Source organism: Lissotriton vulgaris, unplaced genomic scaffold (assembly GCF_964263255.1).
Source record: "Lissotriton vulgaris unplaced genomic scaffold, aLisVul1.2 SCAFFOLD_468, whole genome shotgun sequence".
Taxonomy (NCBI): domain Eukaryota; kingdom Metazoa; phylum Chordata; class Amphibia; order Caudata; family Salamandridae; genus Lissotriton; species Lissotriton vulgaris.
The window spans coordinates 53,123-74,736 of NW_028241185.1; the positions used below are offsets into that span (position 1 = coordinate 53,123).

The following is a 21,614-nucleotide window of genomic DNA, read 5'->3' on the forward strand; positions in this document are numbered from 1 at the left end:
AAAGAACCAACACAATATACAACACCTTCGCACTCTATCCAGACCTCTTCACCCGCACAAACCTCCAACCAGAGAAAAATACCTCACCAGAAACCACCCTCACCTGCTGGCCCATCACAACTGCTCCAGAAACTGCTGCCACCAAGTGCTCTATTTAGTTGGGAGCCACTTCTGACCTCCGTCAACACATCATATCCACCAAAGGACTAGACTTCATCTGTACTGTTCTCACCTCAATACTCAACAACACTCAACACGGATACCTTCCTGGAAGCTTAGAAACACGCCACCATCCTATCTGAAAAAACCTTCAGCGCACACAAAAACACCGACAAACTAAAGCCAATCTCCCTACAACCCTAACATGCATAATCCCTAGGATAACTCGTCAACAAATGACTGGCTGACCACCTTAATAACAAACACCTCCTGGTCCCTGCATATTCGAAGTTACAAACTAAATGAAGACTGACTCGAATCTCAACTCCAACAATATAGAAGAGGTTCTCTTCAGAAAAGACACCTCTCTGGTTCTCAGACTGGTGACCCTGAGAATTAGGAACTACACCCACCCCATCGAACCAAACCAGCAACCTAGGGATCATAATCGATAGTCAAAGCTTGATGACTAGTCAGGTCAACTCAGTTGCCTCCTCACACTTCCACAGCCTTAAACTCCTCAGGAAAGTCTTGAAATGGCTCTCGGTCAACAACAATTGCAGAATCATTACCCACACCCTGATCACAAGGAACCTGGAATACAGACAACACATTGTATCCCAACATCATAAAACAGCTCACGAAAAAACTTCGTCTGTATGCATTGTCGTGCGGCTCCACGTGCGTCGTTGTCGCAGAGATGAAGTTGCTGGAGCTACTTAGACGCGCCCATGTGCTGACGTCAGTTCTGTACACGACTTTCCACCCCAGGAAAGCAGAGCCATGCAAGATACGGACTACTGGTGCCCTGAAACTAGGGCCCTAAAAGGGATGACCTTAACCCTAGAAATCCGTTCGCATAACGGGGAGGATGGGTGGGGCGGTAAGGAATCTATCATTACTAATGTTTCTTACAGATATAGCGTTACCGAAGGTAAGTAACTTGTGCATCTGAAAAACACACGTAGTGATAGATTCCTTACCTTAGAATAGATATCCCAGCAATACCAACCCCGAGGGTGGGTCTGCGAACCAAGATCACACCAGAAAGTCCTGGAGAACAGAATGGCCAAAGAAGCCGTCTCTCCGTACTTGGCTGTCCAGGCAGTAATGCTTGGTAAACGTGTGCAGTGAGGCCCACGTAGTTGTATGACAGATGTCATGAAAGGGAACTCCCCGTCCCAAAGCAGTAATGGCTGTCATCTCCCCACTGGATGCTTCTTTTTAGCAAAAGAATAACAAGCCTTAATGCACAGAACGACCCACAGAGAGATGGTCCGCTTGTGCACAGCCCGACCTTTCTTGGCACCCACGTAGCCAACAAAGAGCTGGTCATCCACCCGGAACTGTTGCGTGCGGTCTTGCCAAGCTGCTCGGGCTTCTTGGATTCCCTATCCGGATGTGCGGAAGGGAACACGCTCTGGGAAGCAGAGGCTTGGACAACCAAGCTCTCGGGAGTGGGGTGTTGGGAGAGAAAGAGGGGGTCGCCCGTAGCCGGGCGATGGCGTCGGGCCACATTCCTGTCCACAGGAGCCCCTGTGTTGGGCCTGGACCAAGTGCCCAAAAGAACGTCAAAAAGTGCATCATTAAAAGGCAGCAAGGGCTCCGAAGAGGTTGGCGCCGGCTGAAGCACTTCTGTAAGGAGGTTCGTCCTGACAGCCACTGTAGGGAGTTCGAGGTGGAGGGCCTCGGCAGCCCTATGCAACCCCACTGCGTAACTGGCTCCCTCCTATGTAGCCACGGTAGGAGGAGACAGCATGCCAAGGTCATGTGAGGTGTCAAGACCACTGCCATCCCTAAAATCCTCTGCGCAATACGGATCATAACCACACTGTTGTGTGGGAGGGTCCTCAGACCCCTCCCCGTCTGCCGCTCCCTCTGAAGTCTGTGAAACAGGCAGAAAATAAGGAGGGCGGACATAGGGGTAAACAAAGCACCGTCGGAATCGGCGTCGAGCGACCCCAATCGGGCGCCGTTTCCGGGTCGGGCTGAAACTGGGGCCCGACAAAGGCAGTGGCACCGGGTGACGTCGGAGGTGGTGCCGGAGGAGGGGTCGACACCATTGGAGGTGCTATGAGGTCAACCGGTGTCGGCCAGGATCCGAGCCCGGATCCAGGTGGGTCCTGCGGTGCCGGGGCCGGAGGCAATGGAAGGGCAAGACCCCCAGTCGCTACAGGCTAGTAAGAGCATGATGAGCCATGATATGTCCCCTGCATTTGTATTTCATGTAAAGAGTGTGTTAGTGATCTCGGTGTGCTGGCAGTAGTCAACCACATCAGGTTGTCGGCAGGCGTGAAGGAAGATCTATGAACGTGACAGTGGTTTTTAGATGAATTCAATGGCATCCCGATGTTAACCCCACAGAACTGGGAGTCAGACAACCCGATATACTCAGATGCTGCGGGAGGGCTTGGTTTCGATTTGTATGGGGGTACGTGGTGTGTGAAGGAGTGGCCTCTGGAATGGGAGCGGGGGAAGGAGCATTGCCTTCCTGAATTTTTCCCCTGGTAGTGGCAGTAACGCTCTTGGGTAGAGAAATGGCCAACGGGTGCTTTTCCAAATTGACAATATGGCAGTGGTGCATGTGGTCAAGAGACAATCAGTGCGAGATGAACAGGTGCTCAAACTGTTGAGAGTTTATGTACTGGGTTGCTTAAGACATGATGTGGTTTTCAGGGATAGACATGTACCGGTGGTGGACAATGACATTGTGTATGCTCTGTCTCGTTCACAGTGGGAGAGGTTCCATGGGCTGGCCGCAGACAAGACACCAACGCCGGCATCAATGTGGAGCATAGACGAGAAATAATGCTTCAGTTGGTGGAAGGGTCTCTGACAGAATTCAACAGAAAGGCGTATACGCAGACTTGGCAGGGGTTTTTAGACAGTGGGGCTAGAGGAGGTCAGAGGTATGGACAGGGAGGAAGATGTAGTTCAGTACATATTGGCATTGATCGAAAAAGGGTTATCCAGAATCATGATTGCAGGGAAACTGGCAGGAATTGCATTTATGGGCAAGCTCATGTGGGGGTATGCGCCATCAGCTGGGGAGGAGGATGCTGGAGGGTTGGGTGAGAGAACGGCCCGCCAACCCAGAGCTCGGAGGCCGCTGCCAACGCAACTCTTGGAAAAAGTGATTGGAGTCCTGCTGGACATATGCAATGACAGGAAGGAGACATTTCGGTTCTCTACGCTACTGTACTGGATGTTATTGGCGACCTTTAGAGTGTCCGAAATGTTGGGAAGGGAGTACCAGGATTAGTATGGGAGGACGTTGGGGGAAGAGTTGATAGTTTGGAGTTGCTCATTCGGCAGTTAAAGACTGATCAGAGGGACAGAGGGAGGACAGTAGTCTTGCAGCCATTATCAGAAGCCTAACCTCCTTGTCTTCCGGAAAAAGTTAAAAACTCTTCTGTTTCCAAAAACTAGATAATACAGATCTGCATTTTTAATCCATCTCTGTCTGGTCAGTCTTAAGCGCTGGGATGCTCCCGAGTGGCCATGCGCTATAGAAGAGCCTTTTAATAATAATAATAATAATCAGTGTTGAGCCTAGGCCTGGTGAGGTGGGGAGCCAAACTCAGGGCGATTACCAAGGCACCTGAAGGGGCGGTGTTCAGGCACATGGGTGACATGGGGTGATGTAATTCCAACTTCTATGGGTTTTGAAGAAAGCACTGTCAAAACTGCAGAAACCTCCGGGACATTATGGCACAAATTCTTTCAAGGCTGGGGTGGTCACAGAAACGGCCCAAGAGGTATGGGGCGGGGGCAAGATTATGTAACTGGTTAGGTGGCCATCAAAGTGGATTACGTGGAATTAAGATATGAAGCTCCAGAATCTTTTAGGGAGGGATTGGGGTCCACTTGTCTAACTATGGGATGGAGCTATACTTAATGCAGATGAAACAGGCACTGGAGGAAACGCTCCAGGGGGAGAGGGGAGAAGGGATTCCTAGGAGTGGGTCAGAAAGTCAGCACCTTTCTGAGTGGCGGTTGGCACTTTAAGTTGCCATGTTGCTAGATTAAGATGATTGTGGTGAACCAAGGGAATCAGGAGACAATGGAGGGGGGTGGGGAGGGAGACAATAAAGTTAAACCTGGAAGAAGTGAGAAGTTAAGGTTTAGGAAGATGTTAATAGACGCAGGTTAAAGGTCAACAAGATACAAAGTGGCAAGTTAAAATGTAAGGGGGAGGGGACATTTAAGGGATGATATAATAACATAGGACCATGGTTATAAACTGAGGTTTAGTTTTGCTAAGGCCTACGGTAAATTTGTGATGTGCAACTGTTTTCAAAAAAGCAATCTTATTAATTCGCTAAATCAGCGAGTATGTGCTGCTCCCCTTTATGCCAACTCAAATCGAAATTACCACGTGCTAAATCGGTTCCACATTCATGCATCGCCTGATGTCACCCATGCATGCTACACACAAACAATATAACCAATGATCCACTCTTCCATGCACACTGGAAACACGTTCATATGTGTTTACAAACAAAAATTTGCAATATGTGCTGCATACATACAATCTATCATGACCACTGCTCCATGCAGAAACACTGAAGTTTCATTGGTGTATATATACAACACACACTATATCCAACTGCACACTAACAGACACACACAGATACTTGAGCACCAGTCCTTTGCAACGCAAATATTCATGTTACTGAACCGGATAAAAGATAAACTAAATTAATTAACTGTGGCACATAGCTATTATATACAGATGAACACAAACCCAACACAAAATAGACAGATGCACAAACATATTAGGAAGGAAACAGCCACAAAACAGGGGCCATCAAATCTCTGACAACTTTTGCAAGCTCCTACTATAAACAAAACACAACTTTGAACACAACGAACCACATAACACAACACAATCAAAAGAACTAAAATAACTACACAAATTCAGATAAATAATTTACATTGGTATCTTATCTTTTGCATTTCCTTTTATTTTAGATGTTTTTAAAATGCGAATTAATTTTCTTTAAGTGAACGTGTGTTTTCTTGTTGCCTGTTGTGGTGTAGTGTCTGTTTGATTTTTGCCATTAGAGAAACCTTCAGTTGGAAAAACATTACTTGCATGATTCAAAACTCAAAAAATCCTTAACATTCGCCACTTATTACCAAGTAATCACAACTCTCCCCTTCTTTCATCCCCATCCCTCACAGATGGCATAAAAAATTACACCACTGGTAACAGCACATACCGTGTAAATCACAGGGGTAATAAATGACATCAGTGAATCGGATCACCCCAGCTTTACTCCAGAGTTCACTGGACTCAACACAAATTCCTGGCCAGAAGCATATGCATGCAGCCCTTGTTCCAGAACCCACTACTGTTGGCTGCGGTAAGTAGGTTCAGGATAAGATCATGACCTTAAAACATACCCTGCTCTCAGCACCACTTACTCCCACACCCTACTTGGCCGAAACTTTACCCCTGGCCAACACGCTCGTAATATAGACAGCATGATTCATTCAGAAAATCACCTATTTCAGTTCATATTATGTCAATTTCTAGAAGCAATTCAGGTTATTTACACACCAAACAATCGTAGGCCTAGCCTAGGCTCATATGTAAGAAATAATGTAATAACAACCAGTCAGAGGCACAAACGAAACCTGAGCACAACACAAGCAAGAGTGCTCAGTGTCCCCTGTGATTCCACAAAAGGGAAGTCAATAGCTATTGATGGAGCAAGGTTTCACATTTACCGAAACTTGCTTGTATTCAGCCCTCTCTAAATAGCCTGTAATATATTACCCAACATGTTTTGTTAACTAAAATCCGCATTACACGACATTTCTAGTATCTAGGGGAAGCTCGCCTATGTGCTTTTACGGATAGAAACTCGAATGCATTAAAATGGCTGCCGAAACTTTCTGCGCATGCGTCTGTCACATCTACGTGGCATGACGCATCTTTCACTTGGTGGGAATATCTTTGCTTCTGCGCACTAGTGCAAAAAAAAAGGCTGCTTAAAATCTCACATGCGAACGCTTATTCTGCAGCTTGTACTCAGCTTGTTCGTTCTGCTGAACTCTAATGCAACAGTTCAACTAAAGTAATGGGGTTAGAGTAGAGATAAGTGGTATACAGTGCATTCATGTATTTTTGTATTTTAATATGTTTCTTTTTGACTTTGCTACTAGCTCGTACTTGGGACTGAATACGGAGATCAACTCCATTTTGGACAAAGCAGCGCATGTGCACTCTAACTTCGAAATTGCTGAAGCATTGGCATTGAACAAGAGCCAGCACTCTTCTTACCCACGATGTTCCTGGGAACCTGCTCATCTGACCTCTAGAGAGGAAGCTACAAAATACAATGTGTTAAAAAATGTACCAATAATGCTGGGTGGAATAAAAGTGCATGGGAAAATAAATTATGGGCGGTACACGGAATCAATTGAAACCAATATTGTGAGTACCTCATCTTAGTATGATGTGATGACCTCTCCTCGTCTTTCCAACCAATCACTGAAGGGGAACACATAGATTTACAACATTTAGGGGTGGTACATTGCCCTCGAAATAGTATAACTAAGGTAGGATTAGATAGAGAAATTGTCCGACTTGTCCGAGTAGCTGACCTGTCAATGACCCAACGACTGCTATAGGAGATCGAGGGCAGAGGTGCTGGCGAAGCACTCTGTAGAATATTCGAGGTGTTGGGGAAAATTATCGATTGCCCAGTCGGGGTACTAATTGGCTTTCCGAGAGAGAGGGGTGTGACGCTGGCCTTGCACTTAGCTGAGGTCACCTGTCCTGATCTGCACCTGTCTTGTCCAGTGGGCACCTGATTAGTAGGGAGCCTGGTCCATATATTTTGCCCTAGCCCATGGCCAGGATTGGTCAGTGCACCATTCAAGCTAAATATAATCCATGTGGTATGTCCTTGTGCTATTTCCCTTTCTCAGTCTTCTCAGGTACCGATGTTTAAAGGTGTTACTGTGATTTCTTACAAACTTTATGTTCTACTGGCTATATTCTTGCTTGTAAAAATGTTGGTCACAAGACTGTGGCCCTTTTCACTTTGACTCAGAAAATCTTTCATAGATAAAGGTTTTAAAACTCTCTCCGAGTCTGTGGTTATTACAGGAAAAGGTAAATGTGTTTAAGTATTGCCTGTTTATTCTAACTCCCTTTTTGATCCCTAGGACTTTTAGTAAAGGTGACAAGGATTGGTAAGTCATGGTTTACAGGTATAAGTCCTAAATGGACCTCTAGGCACTGATAGGCGATTAAGTAGTATTTAGTTAGGCAGGACTGCTAGTTCAAAGTGTGAATGTTATATGGGCCCAGGTGAGTATGGTAAAATTGAGCTAGTAGGTCCCTGTGCGCTCTATCAGCTACATCTGTGTATTTATACAGTAAAAACAAACTATGGTATGAACTACAAAACTGGGTCCCTTCAATTCGGAACAGTTAAGAGATAAGCACACAGAGGAGTTGGGAGCCCTTGATAATGGAAGAGATAACGTGACAGAAAATTCTCAGGCGAAAGAGCAATGAATACATTTATTTAAAGGCTTGAAATATTGGTGAGAAAAACCCAAGGTTTGGGGGTGGCCAGATGGCTCAGAGAATTGTTCGGCCAACTGTGAGAAGGCAGCTGCCAGGGGCCTTAGCGTCCCAGTTTGATAGAGGGCAGAGAAGGGAAGCAGGGTGCAACATGGCAGCAGTCACTTGTTTTTACTGAATACATACACATGTGAAGCTGCATTCACTTTACTTTTGTGTGATCACTGGGGACAGAGAGCACTATTCTTGCATTATGTTAGAATTGAATGAGTCTGATTTTTGCAATAGGATTGTTTCCTGCACTTCTTGCACATTGTCAGGTAATACCCCGCTGTTTTTCCTTGGAGGAAGAGGGTATTTTCTACGCTTTGGGGAATTACTGTGCCTGTTATGTGGCCTAGAATTTACCAACGCTGCCCTCTACTCCTCCTAGCCCTAGAACATGTTTTTCCAAAGCATGTGAACAGATATGAAAAACCATGCAGAAGGAGCAAAATATTCAACTCAGAACAGACAATCAGAAATTCACTTCCATCCGAATGCTTTCTCTCGTACATTTACTAGTAGCAATATACAAAAGATTACTACTTCCAACTCTACCCGACAACGCTTTGTAAAGTAAATAATATGTTTACATCAAATCAAGGGAGAATAATATCATAGCCAAATTGTACCTCTATGTCAAGTTTAGTGTAACTGTGCTCAGTTTTGCTGCAGAAGATGGGAAACACTCCTTTGGGCTTTAAAATGGAAAATGCAACTTTTGCATCCATCCAAACCTGTTAACGTTAGTGAATGGGAGCATCTGACAGGCATTTTAAAACCAAGAATCTTGATTGAAGGATGCCATCTTTTTCAAATATAATCAAATGAACTTTACCTTGAAATTTCACATTTGTTCACATCGAGGCCCCTCTTTGGCATGAAACCCATTCCCCGCTGTGGCTCTTTGCTGCTAAATGTGCTGAGGTAGTGAACATACGGTGATTCATCTGTGATCTCGAAATAGCGAATACTGCTGTCTCCCTGTAAAATAATATTAAAGGAAATTTCACTTTAAATAAAGCAGGAGCCATAATGCCACCCATATTGCCACATTATCAACCAAAATTTGTGATTACAAGAGGTGTGAAAATGTTGCACCCAGTGTTCTCCCTTTCACACATTTGACCAAATAAAACATAAGATTCCAGGTTTTGCAGCTCATAACATGTAGAAGGTATGGTGATATTACATTACCCCCAATTGCAACATGAATAACCCGCAATGGAAACGTAAAATCTGGCCCTTTACGGTTATTTAGCAGGTATGGTAAAACTTCCACAATTACCTGGACACACAGAAGGAGAACCGTAAACATTAATACTGTTTTTTTTTAAAATGTAGAGTTCCCCAGGCGGGTGAATATTTTGGTTTGATAATCCTAATTATGAAACATCCATTTAACTTGCAAAGTGTCCTACATCTATCGTAAAATCTTTTCCCTGCACAAAAAAAATCTTTTTTTCGTAACCTGCCAAATACAGGAGTTGTGCCTTAGAGTCATCCTTCAAAGATTCAGCAAGTCTTCTGCTCCTGCCACTGATGGAGGAACAATATTCACAATGGTGGTGCTGTCAGCTCACTAAAATGAAGAGGTTTTGAAAAGTCCAGATTTTATCAACAAAGTTAATGGGCCACAGAACCTCAGTGGAGAGATTTTAGGTCAAGCCTGGGCAGCGCATGCGCTGCTCTACGAGGCATGCTGTATTTAGGTAGGGACTTGAAGCTCTGCCCACTCTCCGCCCATCTTTTCAATTGGCTGCAGTGACCGTCTTTCCTAAATGTTGGCTTTTGATTTGTTAATAGGCTTATGAGTGCCTCCTTAATACCTTACGGTCTTCTATTGTAACCTCCATCAGGGCTGGACCTTTTAAGGCTGTCCTTATAGTATTGCTTGCATTAGCCCTTCGGAAGAACTCTTTGCCTAATTAATCTAAAGAGAACTGGTGGGACCCCAGCTTAAGCAATGGCGGACGTTTTAAATTTTTTTTATTTGCAGCGAGCTATGCGCGCTTTCAATTTTACAGTGGAACGCAGCCACATGCCTTTCTTTTTCTCTTTCTTTTTGTATTATTCGCGCAGAAGCCCAGCCTGGTTTGGCAGCGGTGTATGGCTCTGTAAGCCCCTCGTTACACCCCATCAGCTCCTGGACTCTGCCATCCGTGCAGCCTGGCTTCGGCACAGAAGAGGGGCTGCGTGCGTGCGCGGAGGGTGATTGTCATTGATGTGCAAATCTCCTCGCTGCTTTGTTCGGTGCGGTGCAGAGCAGCAGATGAATTAATTCAAGGTTCTGAACCTGGGAGCAGCCGCACTACACTCACATCTGCGGCAGGGGCATCTTTTCTCACCAATTCGCAGTAAACATGTATATTGCCAATATTTTCTATGTTTACAAAAACTTGAAGTGCTTTCACTTTAATGTTGGCCACGCCCCTTTCTTTACACGAGCCACGTCTAAAGAAAGGTGCATGGCCGCTATTAAAGTGAAACCGCAGCATGGGGCACTTTCCCAATAAAAAGCATTTTTGTCAACTTGACAAACATGTTTTTTTATTTTTGTAAAAGCACCCGATACCTCACTTTCACTTCAATAGCGCCTGCGTCCCTTTCTTGCCAGGTCTAAAGAAAGGGATGTGGCCGCCATAATGAGAAAGTAGGGCATGATATGCTTTTCCAAAAATTGCATTTGCAATGCAATAGGTCTCGCATTTGCGAGGATTTGACCCATTGGCATTGTCATTTACAATGCCAATAGCTCAAACCCTCGTAAATGCGAAAACTATTGCATTGCAAATGCTTGATAATAAAGGCTAAGTTGGGAATACATCACTCAATGTCCTTCAAAATTAATGCATTCTGGTGAAATAAACATCATAAGTTGCACTGCTAGAAAAATCACTCCAATCATAATATATAACTATAATAAATAATGCTCCTTATAGGGACACACAATAATGCTGTGCTTTGGAATAAACCTCCCGCAGTAATAATGTGTCCTGCACAATGTTCCTTCTCAACAATAAGAGAAGGGGGCGCAGTAACAATGCAGTCACTCATGGTTCATTGTTACCGTGTGTCTCCTTCTGTTATCATAAGGATAGTGGGGTGGACTTGAATCCTGATCCCCATAGAGTTAGTTGAGCCTTCCTGCTCAAATTCTCATGGGTACCATGGGCATGAGAAACACTTTTAATTCTACCCAGTGGTGGTTAATTTATCACAGTCTGCATGCTTTAGGGCACAGCTTGCCTAAGGGTTTCATTTTTCTCTGTCCAACAGTCCCCCAGGCAACTCCAAATCCCGAAGAGACCCTCGTATCTAACTGAGGGTTGGAACGTCGTTGACACTTATTACGAACAAACTGCTTCAATCCATAAATCATATGTACACATGTAACTATGGGCCTGTTTTAGCGGATTAACAGATATGCAACTGTTTGTATTCCAGTGTACCTTTGTGTTGCAAAGTTATCCTGTGCCCTGGGCACCACCCACCTTTTTGCTGACTGGTGGTTACTGACTGACTGACCCTGGGCTCTGCCTATCCAGGCCCAGGGATGCTGAAAAACACTTTGAATACAGTGAACACACCTACATACACTAGGGTACACTATGGGTTGGGGTACCCCTGTGATTGGCACAACCTACCCCATTGGGCCCTAGTACATAATAGGGCAGGGAGATTGAAACTACCTCTCAGTCCCTAGTATATAATAGAGCATGGTAGTTTAGAGGCCAGCAGCCCTTTTCTACACTTGCATGCGTGCACTGCTGAGCCTGAGGTCAGTTTAAAAGTAGCCCTGTGCTGCAGGACTGCCTTTAAAAAGTAAATTGTGCCCAAACCGGACTTTGGTGTTTGGGGCACTTACAGATTGATAACCTATATTATATGAGCATATTAGGTACCCCAGGGTCTCCCCTAGGTGTCCCGAGGGGGGGGGGGGTTCAGGTATAAGGATGACCCTTATAAAATGAGTTTTTTATGCCCTGGGTTAAGCACAATTGCACATTTTACTCCCCACATTGTGAGAAAGTGCTGCCCAAAATCGACGTTGGTGGTAGGAGCACTGTGAAGGGAGGATCTGCAATATTTCTGCATATTCAGAATCCCTAAAGTCTCCCCTAGGTATACCAGGGGTGGGCTCCTGTAGATATAGGCAGAGTACTTATAAAATATGTTTTTATAGGCCCTGGTTCTGGAAAAATGGCCCAATCCATTTTTACCATTGCAAATTCCCTGCCACATAGGTTAATATGGCAGAAAGTTATTAACTAACAACTCTTGATAGGAGAAGGCTAACAGTACCATTCAAAGACTTCCCAGAATGGTATTAATAAATCCAACAATACGATATTGTTGAATTTCTCCTAAAAGGTACATACAAGAAGTTAAGACTTTTTTGTTTGTATGTCCAGATTCAAGCTTCCAGTGGTCTGTCCTGATTGGTCAGAGTTAAGTGGATTACCAAGGCTTTTTTGAAGAGGTGATAGAGAGCCCCTGGGGTTGGCCAGCTCTGCTGGGAGGGCAGTGTCCTGTTGCACAAGAATACCAAAGAGCAGGGGTAGAAGTTGTAAACAATGGACTTCAAAGGAAGGGGGGACCATCATTTACAACTTTACTCTTGTGAACCCCAGGCAGATGCTGGGAGTACGGAAGGGATGAGCAGATGCAAGGGAAAGAGACTATGGAGATTAGCCATCCTCGGGTGTGTTTAGCCAGCTCTTCTCTCCCTGCTGGAAAATCAACCAATATGAATGTGGAAGAATTGGTGCACTCTGGGACAAAATAGTGACACACTCTGCAGGAAGTGGTCAGACCTTTGGGAAGTACCCTGCAGCCCATTGGGCAGGAGTGACCTCCTGCTTGACCCAGAGAAGTTGAAATAAGTATCCAAGATTGGCAGAGCCCTTCAGATCTGCTGCTTGAAACTTAAGAGAATCTGAAGGGTCTATGCCGAAGAGTTTGATGTGCATTCACTAGGCCTGCACTCTGAAGCCTGCGCCTTTTGCACCATCTGAAACTATAGACCTGTGGATCAAACCTCCTTCAAAAGGACTAAAGAGTGGACTCCCTGCAAGCTACAGGTTAACAGAGCGCACCTGGATCATCACCACAAAGAAAACCCAACCCGGAGAACTACCAGTGGATAGGTAAGGGTTTGTCCGAGTGGATTGTGGGAATTGAAGTCTCACACTTTCAAGGACTCTCTTGGAGGTTCCAGAACCTTGGATTGTGTGTTGGACACACTCGGACCCGCAAGAAGAACTTCAGGAAGGAGTTCTAATAGGACCTAGCCTAGCCTGCTGGAGGGGCTGCACAAGTCTGGTGAGAGATCATCCAGAAAAATTGCTAAATGTGAATGTGTTCCTGTCAGAGGCAACAAAATGACCAAAAGGGACACTGTTGGTTTCTAAGCACTATAAAGTGACTAATCTTTAAAAATTAATATCTCTGGTTTCCTACAGTGTCATCTTTTCGCTTTGGTGTCATTTAAAAGATAAAAATATTTCCTATTTTTATAATTGGTGTTGGATTTTTATTTTGTGTTGTTTCCTAATTATTTACTGAATTGGGTTTTTTAAATGCTTTACATACCTGTCTTTTAAGTTAAGCCTGCCTGCTCGCAGCCAAGGTACCGAGGGTTGGGCATGGAATAATTTTCTAAGACCTATTCTGAGCCCTATATCGTGTCAGTGGTAGTATTGCCAGTGGCAGATATACATTTTCCCCTACTAATAATCCACTTTCCAACACTTTGTATTTCTCTACACTGATTATTCCCAAGTTTGGTTGTAGTTTTCTCACACGCACCAATACCTTCTAAGCACCCAGTTGAAGATGTGGTTTATGATGTGAATAAAACTGCTTTTATGACTGGAACATGCTGTTCAAATGCATTTATGAACTCTCTAAATCATTTTAACTAAGTAATTTTGCTGTCTTTATCGATTATCTTGTAAATTAATTCTCTGTGAACCATTGCTACTAAATGTATCTATATTTCCCTGGTTCACCTGAACATTTGGGTTTCTCTGGTTTGTGAAGAATATATTGAGATCAGACTAGCATGGTAGATTCTGCCTTCTGAACAGAAATTAAACTTTTGTGATACCAGAGAAAAGGGTTTTGAATTTTCGGGATCTATAGGCGCTCAAGCAAAATTAACGTAATAAGTATTTGTCAGCAGTAATGGTGCAAGCAGGGAGGGGAGACCCTTAAGAACCCCTCAATTTAAGCGTGACAAAATCACCCTTATAAACATGAACACAAAATCCTGCGCACTCAGACAGAATCTCAACAGCAATGTGACAGTAAATAGGATTGCAACTAAGAGAAATTTTATCCAACGTCGTTTTCATGGAGGTTCATGTATCTCTCCTTTTTATTAGGTCATCAAATCAGCAATAATATACAGCCAGCCGACACATGTTTCGTTGTAGGACTGTACATACACAGTGACTACAACTCTTCAGGGCTGGAAAATACAAAAGGAATTACCTAAGTCGCAAGCCAGCGAATACACGTCTAAAAGTACTATGTCATACAGTCTATACCCAAAAGTGACATCTTAGTCAACAATCACCTCCGTATGTGGAACCCCTCACATGGGTTTTTACAAATGTGGATTTTGCGGGGTATGCCGGTGGGCGAAACATAAGACAAAAAATTTCAAGGGATGTGACAATAAAACCTATGATATTCAGACGAATATCAACTGTTTGACTAAATTCGTGGTTTACATTATTGAATGTAAATGTGGGCTACAGTACGTAGGCAGTACCATCAGGAGCCTGAAGGATAGAATCGGAGAGCATGTCAGAGCCTTATTACAGCAAGACGCCAGATATCCTGTAGCGATTCACGCTAGCATATGCCAGGCACAAGGACCCAAAAAGGAGTTTGTTTTCTTTGGAATAGATCATATCCCCATAAATATCAGAGGAGGTAATAGGGAATTACGCCTGAGGCGCGCGGAAGCATTCTGGATCATGAGGTTACACACAGTGGGGCGGGGACTCAACTGCGATCCAGAGATGCAATTTTTCTTAGGCGATTAGGGGCTTGACCAAGAACTTACCGTTACTGGTTGAAATTACAGACAACGATGATTACTCTTATGGTCCATTAGATATTTTCCTTGCACTTTAATAACCTTGAGGACCAATCTAGCTTAGAGGACTAGGGAGGCAGCGTAGATTATGGACTAAATTTGATGCACCACGGGGAGTAGATGTTGTGAACTCTCACGTATTGCACAATTTTGGTGAATTTCTTCACAGGACATGAATGTGCTTGTTAATATGATTTAGCAAACCTTTGGTTTTGTATTTTACTTATTCCATTCTTTGAATCTTTTCTGTCCTCTGACATAACTATATTTATGGACCACTTTGCTCTCTGTTTTTTACTTTGTCCGTTTTTGGCCTTAATGTTGGCTTGGTGTCATGAATTTTTATGGTCTCTTGTATGACTTGGACCTTCACTTACTTCATATAATGACCTTTCAGACAGTAGGAATGGATAAACTCTGTGTTTTATAATATCAATTGTGGCCGGATGGATGTGCACGTTGATGCTTTTTATCTGCAGACTTTATTTGATACATATCGATTTTTGTACATTGGACTAACGCGGGATCAGGGCAGCGCTCTAGTCTTTTTTTCCCTGGCATTTCTACTTATAGACTACTTCCTAGTTTGGACCTGTTTCACTTCCGGGTTTCAGGCGCCAGAAGAGCGAGGGCGATTGTGCCACAGGTAAAGTCTCACGCCCTTACAGCATGATATTTTAACTTTATTTGAGGCGAATTGGAGGATTAATATGTACGTTTTCCTCAGGGTGTTACATGGACTAATTATTTGTAATCACTCGCTTTTCAGGATTTCGTGCCACACGTACCCATGGGTTACGGACTTATTTTGGAATTTCACTATTTGGATACTACCATACCTAATTTAACTTTGAGACTATGTGGATTAATACTGGCGCATTGGATTGGTTTTTTCATGCATAGCGGGTAAGATATGTTGAATTTCCCTATATCACAAGAGGTTGTAATTAGGGGGACGGTTTATATACTTTTTAGAATATTGTGAATGCCGGGGAGAGTCACCTATTTATCAAATACGATAGTCGTGACTAGAGACATTGCCCCTTTTGGATGAGTATCAAGTTACACACCTTATTGTTACAATCGAATTTGTCAATGGGCTAGAAAGTCACTTTGTACTTCTGACGGATCTGGCTTATACTTTTTTTGTTTTTTTGTCCTCATTTGCCTGTACCTCATGACCAGAAACTATATAGCCAACCACCTATTCGTGCGCCCAAGACTGGAGCGCACACTCCACCACCATAACCTTGTACACCAGCCTGGCGGGAGACTAGATCTGGATTTACTGAGGCATTGATGGCAAGTGGCAAACTGCCAAACCCTTCCCAGACTCCGTCGAGGTAGAAGCTACCGCCAGGCCCAGCTCATATCTGGCTTATACTGATAGTAGCTCACAAGCATCATGCGATATTATGGTTTCAATTTTACTTGGAGAGTTTGTGTTGATGTACACATCTCTTGTACATTCTAACTGAAAACATGACACCTATATTTTACATGACGGAACTGGGGTAAGTTACATCTCTGATGTTATTCTATTACTGAGACTTAGAGGGGGGATCTACTTATTGAATATGGGGTATTAATCCCTTTCTCTTGGCGTTTCTTTCCTTTTTCTCTTTCCTTTTATTTTTCATATCGGATTAGCCTAAGTACTGAGGATTCAGCCATTGAGATATTATACATTTTGGCTTCTTATCACGTGCATTGTGGCTTCTTTGTCGTTTCGTGACACTGTTTTAACTGTTTTGACTTAATGATGGTTTGGCTCATACACACACTTTGTTTCTTTATTTAGATGCGACACGGGTGATGTTTTTACTCTATACTGCTATATACAACAATACCAACTTTCAAGGATGTGGATATTAACTTTTGGGTCTTTTTTCAGACTCACTAACAGACCTTTTGAATATAACTGTATATTTAGTTTCGAGGGGTTCCACATACGGAGGTGATTGTCGACTAAGATGTCACGTTTGTGTATAGACTGTATGACATAGTACTTTTAGACGTGTATTCGCTGGCTTGCGACTTAGGTCATTCCTTTTGTGTTTTCCAGCCCTGAAGAGTTGTAGTCACTGTGTATGTACAGTCCTACAACGAAACACGTGTTGGCTGGCTGTATATTATAGCTGATTTGATGACCTAATAAAAAGGAGAGATACATGAACCTCCATGAAAACGACGTTGGATAAAATCTCTCTTTGTTGCAATCCTATTTACTGTCACATTGCTGTTGAGATTCTGTCTGAGTGCGCAGGATTTTGTGTTCAGAAAATAAACTTTTGACTTTCTGGTTCTACGTTTTGGGTGCAAATCTGTTTTCGAAAATAACACTAAAATTGCAACAAAACAAACATTTTGTCAAAAATTGCTTGCCATAGCTGGACACCCACTGGTTCATTAAAACATTGGTGTTAACAAACTGTCTAAATCAACTTACAAGTGATACATTACCTTTCCACACAAATACATGATATTAGTGTCTGGGTCGTAAAATGGCAGCAGGACCCCGTTGCTAGTGTCCATTTCATGAAGTGCAATCGGCTCATTCATATTTTTCTGCAGATAACAGAAAACAAGCTTTTAAAAACTGTGTGTATATTATTTTAAATATTCAACTAAACAAACAAGGAGAGGGTACAGTCATCAAAGATTTCGGGCATTTTATACCAGTGTTACACATAAAACCTTTAAAGTATTTTTTTATGTTTCGCCTGCACATCACTTGCGCTATGCTTGTGAAATCTCTTGAATTTAATATATCTTAAAAGGCGTCTCTTTTCATTTCCGAAAACGGAATTACTGTGTCCATCCTCTGTTCTGTGGAACTTTATTTTTGTTTACGGTCAGTGGGTGCACACATTGAAACAATTGTGTTACATTCCTGATCTTTTCATTGTGACGCCACTGAGCAGTATTAATTTGATCTCACTCTACATTTTTTGTAGGCTCAAATTCTTGAACTCGATTTTATTTTGGGCAGTTATATTAGTGTGCCTGCACAAGGCTGTGTGAACAACATCTGTCACTCTCTCCCCATACTGGAAGAACTGGACAACACTACTATCTGCAGGTTATTTTTTTTAAATGAATATAAAAATTGCTCTGCACACATTTTCTCTTCAGGTTGCTGGGTACAGAACCCAGTACTGATAGTCAAATCTGATATATCTTTGTTTTTGGGTTTCACCAGCACAAATAGCTTATTATTAATCACATAGGCAAAACCTAATGCCTTTTCCAATGCTTGTTTAGATTTTTTAATATTAAGGTCACCGCAAAATAGCTACGGACCTGTTTACTGAATGCTGTTATGATCATCTAATGCATTCTGGGTATTGTAGTCTTGCTGTTCTTCCATTGAACTCGTTAACGTAAAACAATGATTTGTAGGTGAAAAGTTCAGGACAAGAGATCACCCGCATAGATTTTGAGCGAAGTGGTCAACTGTATAAACACAAGAACTCTAGAGAATTCATACTTGAGCAGACAGCATGCAAATGATAATTTATTACAATTTACAAGATTAGGAGGATAATAAATGAACAACGTTTGCAAAGAAAGTATCTAAGAGACAGGCCCTCTGTCCTTCTAGAATGTGGTAACGATATCTGGCCTCCCAGGGCACAGCCTCAACCATAACAGTAAACTGAGAGGAAGGAAACAAGGCATTCAGTGGTCAGCAGGCCCTCAAAACAGACTCTGAAGTACCGGGTTCCAAAGTGCCAGCTGCCGCTCGCTCATGCGGCTGAAACCGGTGGTGAAGAGGTTCCCGTCCGAAAGGAAGATGGCTCTCATGGGGCGTGCTCCTTCGTGGGCCTTATCTTTCTCCTGAAACGGAAAGCACCATTGCAGTGTAAGAAAAGTGCTGCTCAGACAACTCATTAAAAAAAAGAAAGAAAAGTTTAAAAACACAAAATAATCAGATTTAATAAACCAGACAATTTCCTGTTTTTTGTTCATCTAAAAATACCCTTTCCCTAACCAAGTACATAGGCACGTCTTGTTCACACTTGCAAAAAAACCTACCTAACAGATGCATTTTTAGTTTGCCTATTACAAGGAAAGACCTCTACATCCTTTGGTTATTTCATGCAATCTGTAGTCCTGATATTTTAGTGACTTGCTCCCTCCACTCCAGCACGCTGAAGCCTCTGGCCTGTACCCGTATATATTTCAGTGACTAGCGCATGCCATTTTATATTTCAGTGACTAGCGCGTGCCATTTTATATTTCAGTGACTAGCACCTCCCACTCCTGCACACTGAAGCCTCTGGCCTGTACCCGTATATATTTCATTTTTTTAAAAATGTTTTTATTAAAAAAAAAAAATTACAACTTTTTTTCCCACTAACTCCTCCCCCCTGCACAGGACATGAAAAATAGCAAAAGAATACAATCAAGTTCGTTTTTTTCCATGACATTACTATATCTCAAGTTACAATTTACAATCATTCAGACTGGCAAATTATACTGGGTAAGCTAGAGCATTATTAAAAACAACTGGTAGAAACCCCTTGAAGGGCGAGCAACCAAACATAACCCCATGTATACAGCTAGAATAATATTCCTGATTGCATTATACACCCGCCCTGAGGCCCTATGGAAGTTCTATGTTTCCTGCCACCCTATTCTTCCAATCTGTTATTGGTTTCCAGATCTGCAGACCTAGGGATCTGGCATTCTTCCCTTTTCTGGCGTATAGCGCTTTTTCCATGTTGTATGTATACAAAAGCCTGGCCAACCATTGCTGCATAGTGGGGGGGAGCTTGTCTCGCCATGCTGAAGCTATGCATAGACGAAATACTGCCATAGCTACGAACAGAAAGTTCTCCAACTGTGGTTGCTCTCCAGTCCCGTCCAATCCCATTAATATTACTTTGGGTGTCATTGTTAACTTACAATTCAGTGATCTATCTAAAAACCCTTCGATTTCTTTTATCAGAGGAACTAGGTTGGGGCATTCGCCAAACATGTGAGCTATGTCTGCCTCCTGGCTGTCGCATCTTGGGCATGTTATGCCTTGTGCGCCCCCCCACTGTGCAATTCTGGCTGGGGTGTAGTATAGCTTGTACAAGGTCTTATAGTGCTGGGTTTGTAATGAAGAAGAGCGGAGAACCTCCTGTCCCATCCGCAATGACTTCTCAAAGATCCCCTCCCGAATCCCTAGCGCATCCATCCATTTTGCTTCAAATTTACCCAAGTCATCTCCCCTGTGTGCTATAAGTTCGGCATAGAACCTTTTTATTGTGCTGCTGTGTCCCCCTTCTATTATTTGTAATATTGTATTGTCTCCAAATCCTAGAGGTCCTCCTCTCTTTCCAGCCAATAAGCTTCTTGTCTGCAAATACTTAAAAAACGTCCTTGTACTGACCCCAAATTTTCTCTGTATCTCTGAGAATTGGCGCACTCCTAGCAGGCCTATCAAATCCCCCATTCTTTTCACTCCTAACCGTCCCCATTCCTTGAAAACAGTATCAGCAAAGATCTCTGGGGGTAATGTGGGTTCATTCCCTAACCTAGTGTATTAATGGTATCTACCCAGTCCAAAGCTCTTTTTAAACGCCTTCCACACCTTATAGGCTGCCTCCAGGGTCTTGAATCTGGTTCTCTTGAAGTAACTCGGTTCCGTATATCTCAGGAACACATTCTGTGCCTCCTCGCCTAAAATCAAACCGAAGATCTCTAACGAGCCGGTATAGAATTCTATTTCCATCTCGGCCCCGCCAATAAGGCCCGTTATTTGCTGCAACACTGCTGCCCAGTAATAGAGTCTCAGATCGGGTAGTGCCCACCCCCCCTCTCTCTTGGTAATGCCATATATTTTAGTGCCCTTCTTGTTTTGCCTTGTGACCTAATAAACCGGTTTATTATGAGCTCTATTCTACCAAACAAAAGTGGGCTAAAAAATAGATGTATAGTTCTAAATATATATAGAAATTTCGGGAGGAGATTCATTTTAATATAATTTACCCTGCCAACTATAGACATGTGCAGATTATGTACCCTATCCAAATCCTTCTTCGCTTTCGCGATGATAGGAGAAGTGTTTAAGTCCACTAGATTGCCCAGGTCAGCCGTGATTGTTATTCCTAGATAGACCCCCTCAGCCACCACCCGTGAATCCCTGCATGTTGCATAAATGTTCTTTATGATTTGTGTCTTAGTTTTATTTAGTGCGTACCCCGCGACCCGCCCAAATTGCTCCGCCTCCTGTTCTATTTTACTGATAGCCTCTGATGGTGAGGGTGTGATAATCGCAATATCATCTGCGTATGCTAGTACCTTAATCAGCCCCATCTTAGTGTCTAGCAGCCTAATTCCATCATTTAGCTCCAATTTCTTAATTAATGGGTCTATGTAAAGTGCAAAGAGCAGGGGTGAGCACGGGCACCCCTGTCGTGTGCCCCGTGTAATTCTAAATGGGGTAGTGCGGCTTGCATTCACCTTTAAACACACCGTTGGTCCTACATACAATGATTGTATCGATTTTATGAATCCTTCTCCGATTCTCTCTTTCCTTAACACTGCCCACATGAATTCCCACGCCACACGATCGAAGGCCTTTTCGGCATCTAGTGACATAGCTGTCATAGGTTTCTCCTCCGCCCCTTTTACATCAAATAGCGTGATAATTTTTCGAACATGGAGTGTAGTTCCTCTGTGTGGAATAAAGCCATGCTGATTAATACTTACTAGTTGCTCTATTACCCTAGCAAGTCTGTTCGCTAATGTTTTAGAGAAGAT

The 21,614-nt window shown here is 43.2% G+C and overlaps 1 protein-coding gene across 2 annotated transcripts in view; it reads right to left on the minus strand.

The window, feature by feature from the left end:
• LOC147672090 (coronin-1C-like) overlaps nt 1–21,614 on the minus strand; it is a 501,805-nt gene that overhangs the window by 34,861 nt on the left and 445,330 nt on the right. For both annotated transcript variants that reach the window (XM_086948042.1, XM_086948043.1), the window contains exons 6-8: nt 18,579–18,698; nt 17,322–17,426; nt 8,586–8,731 (exon numbers count right to left, since the gene is read on the minus strand). In XM_086948042.1, coding sequence (XP_086804168.1) covers nt 8,586–8,731; nt 17,322–17,426; nt 18,579–18,698 — 371 coding nt within the window. The remainder of the gene's footprint in view (nt 1–8,585; nt 8,732–17,321; nt 17,427–18,578; nt 18,699–21,614) is intronic.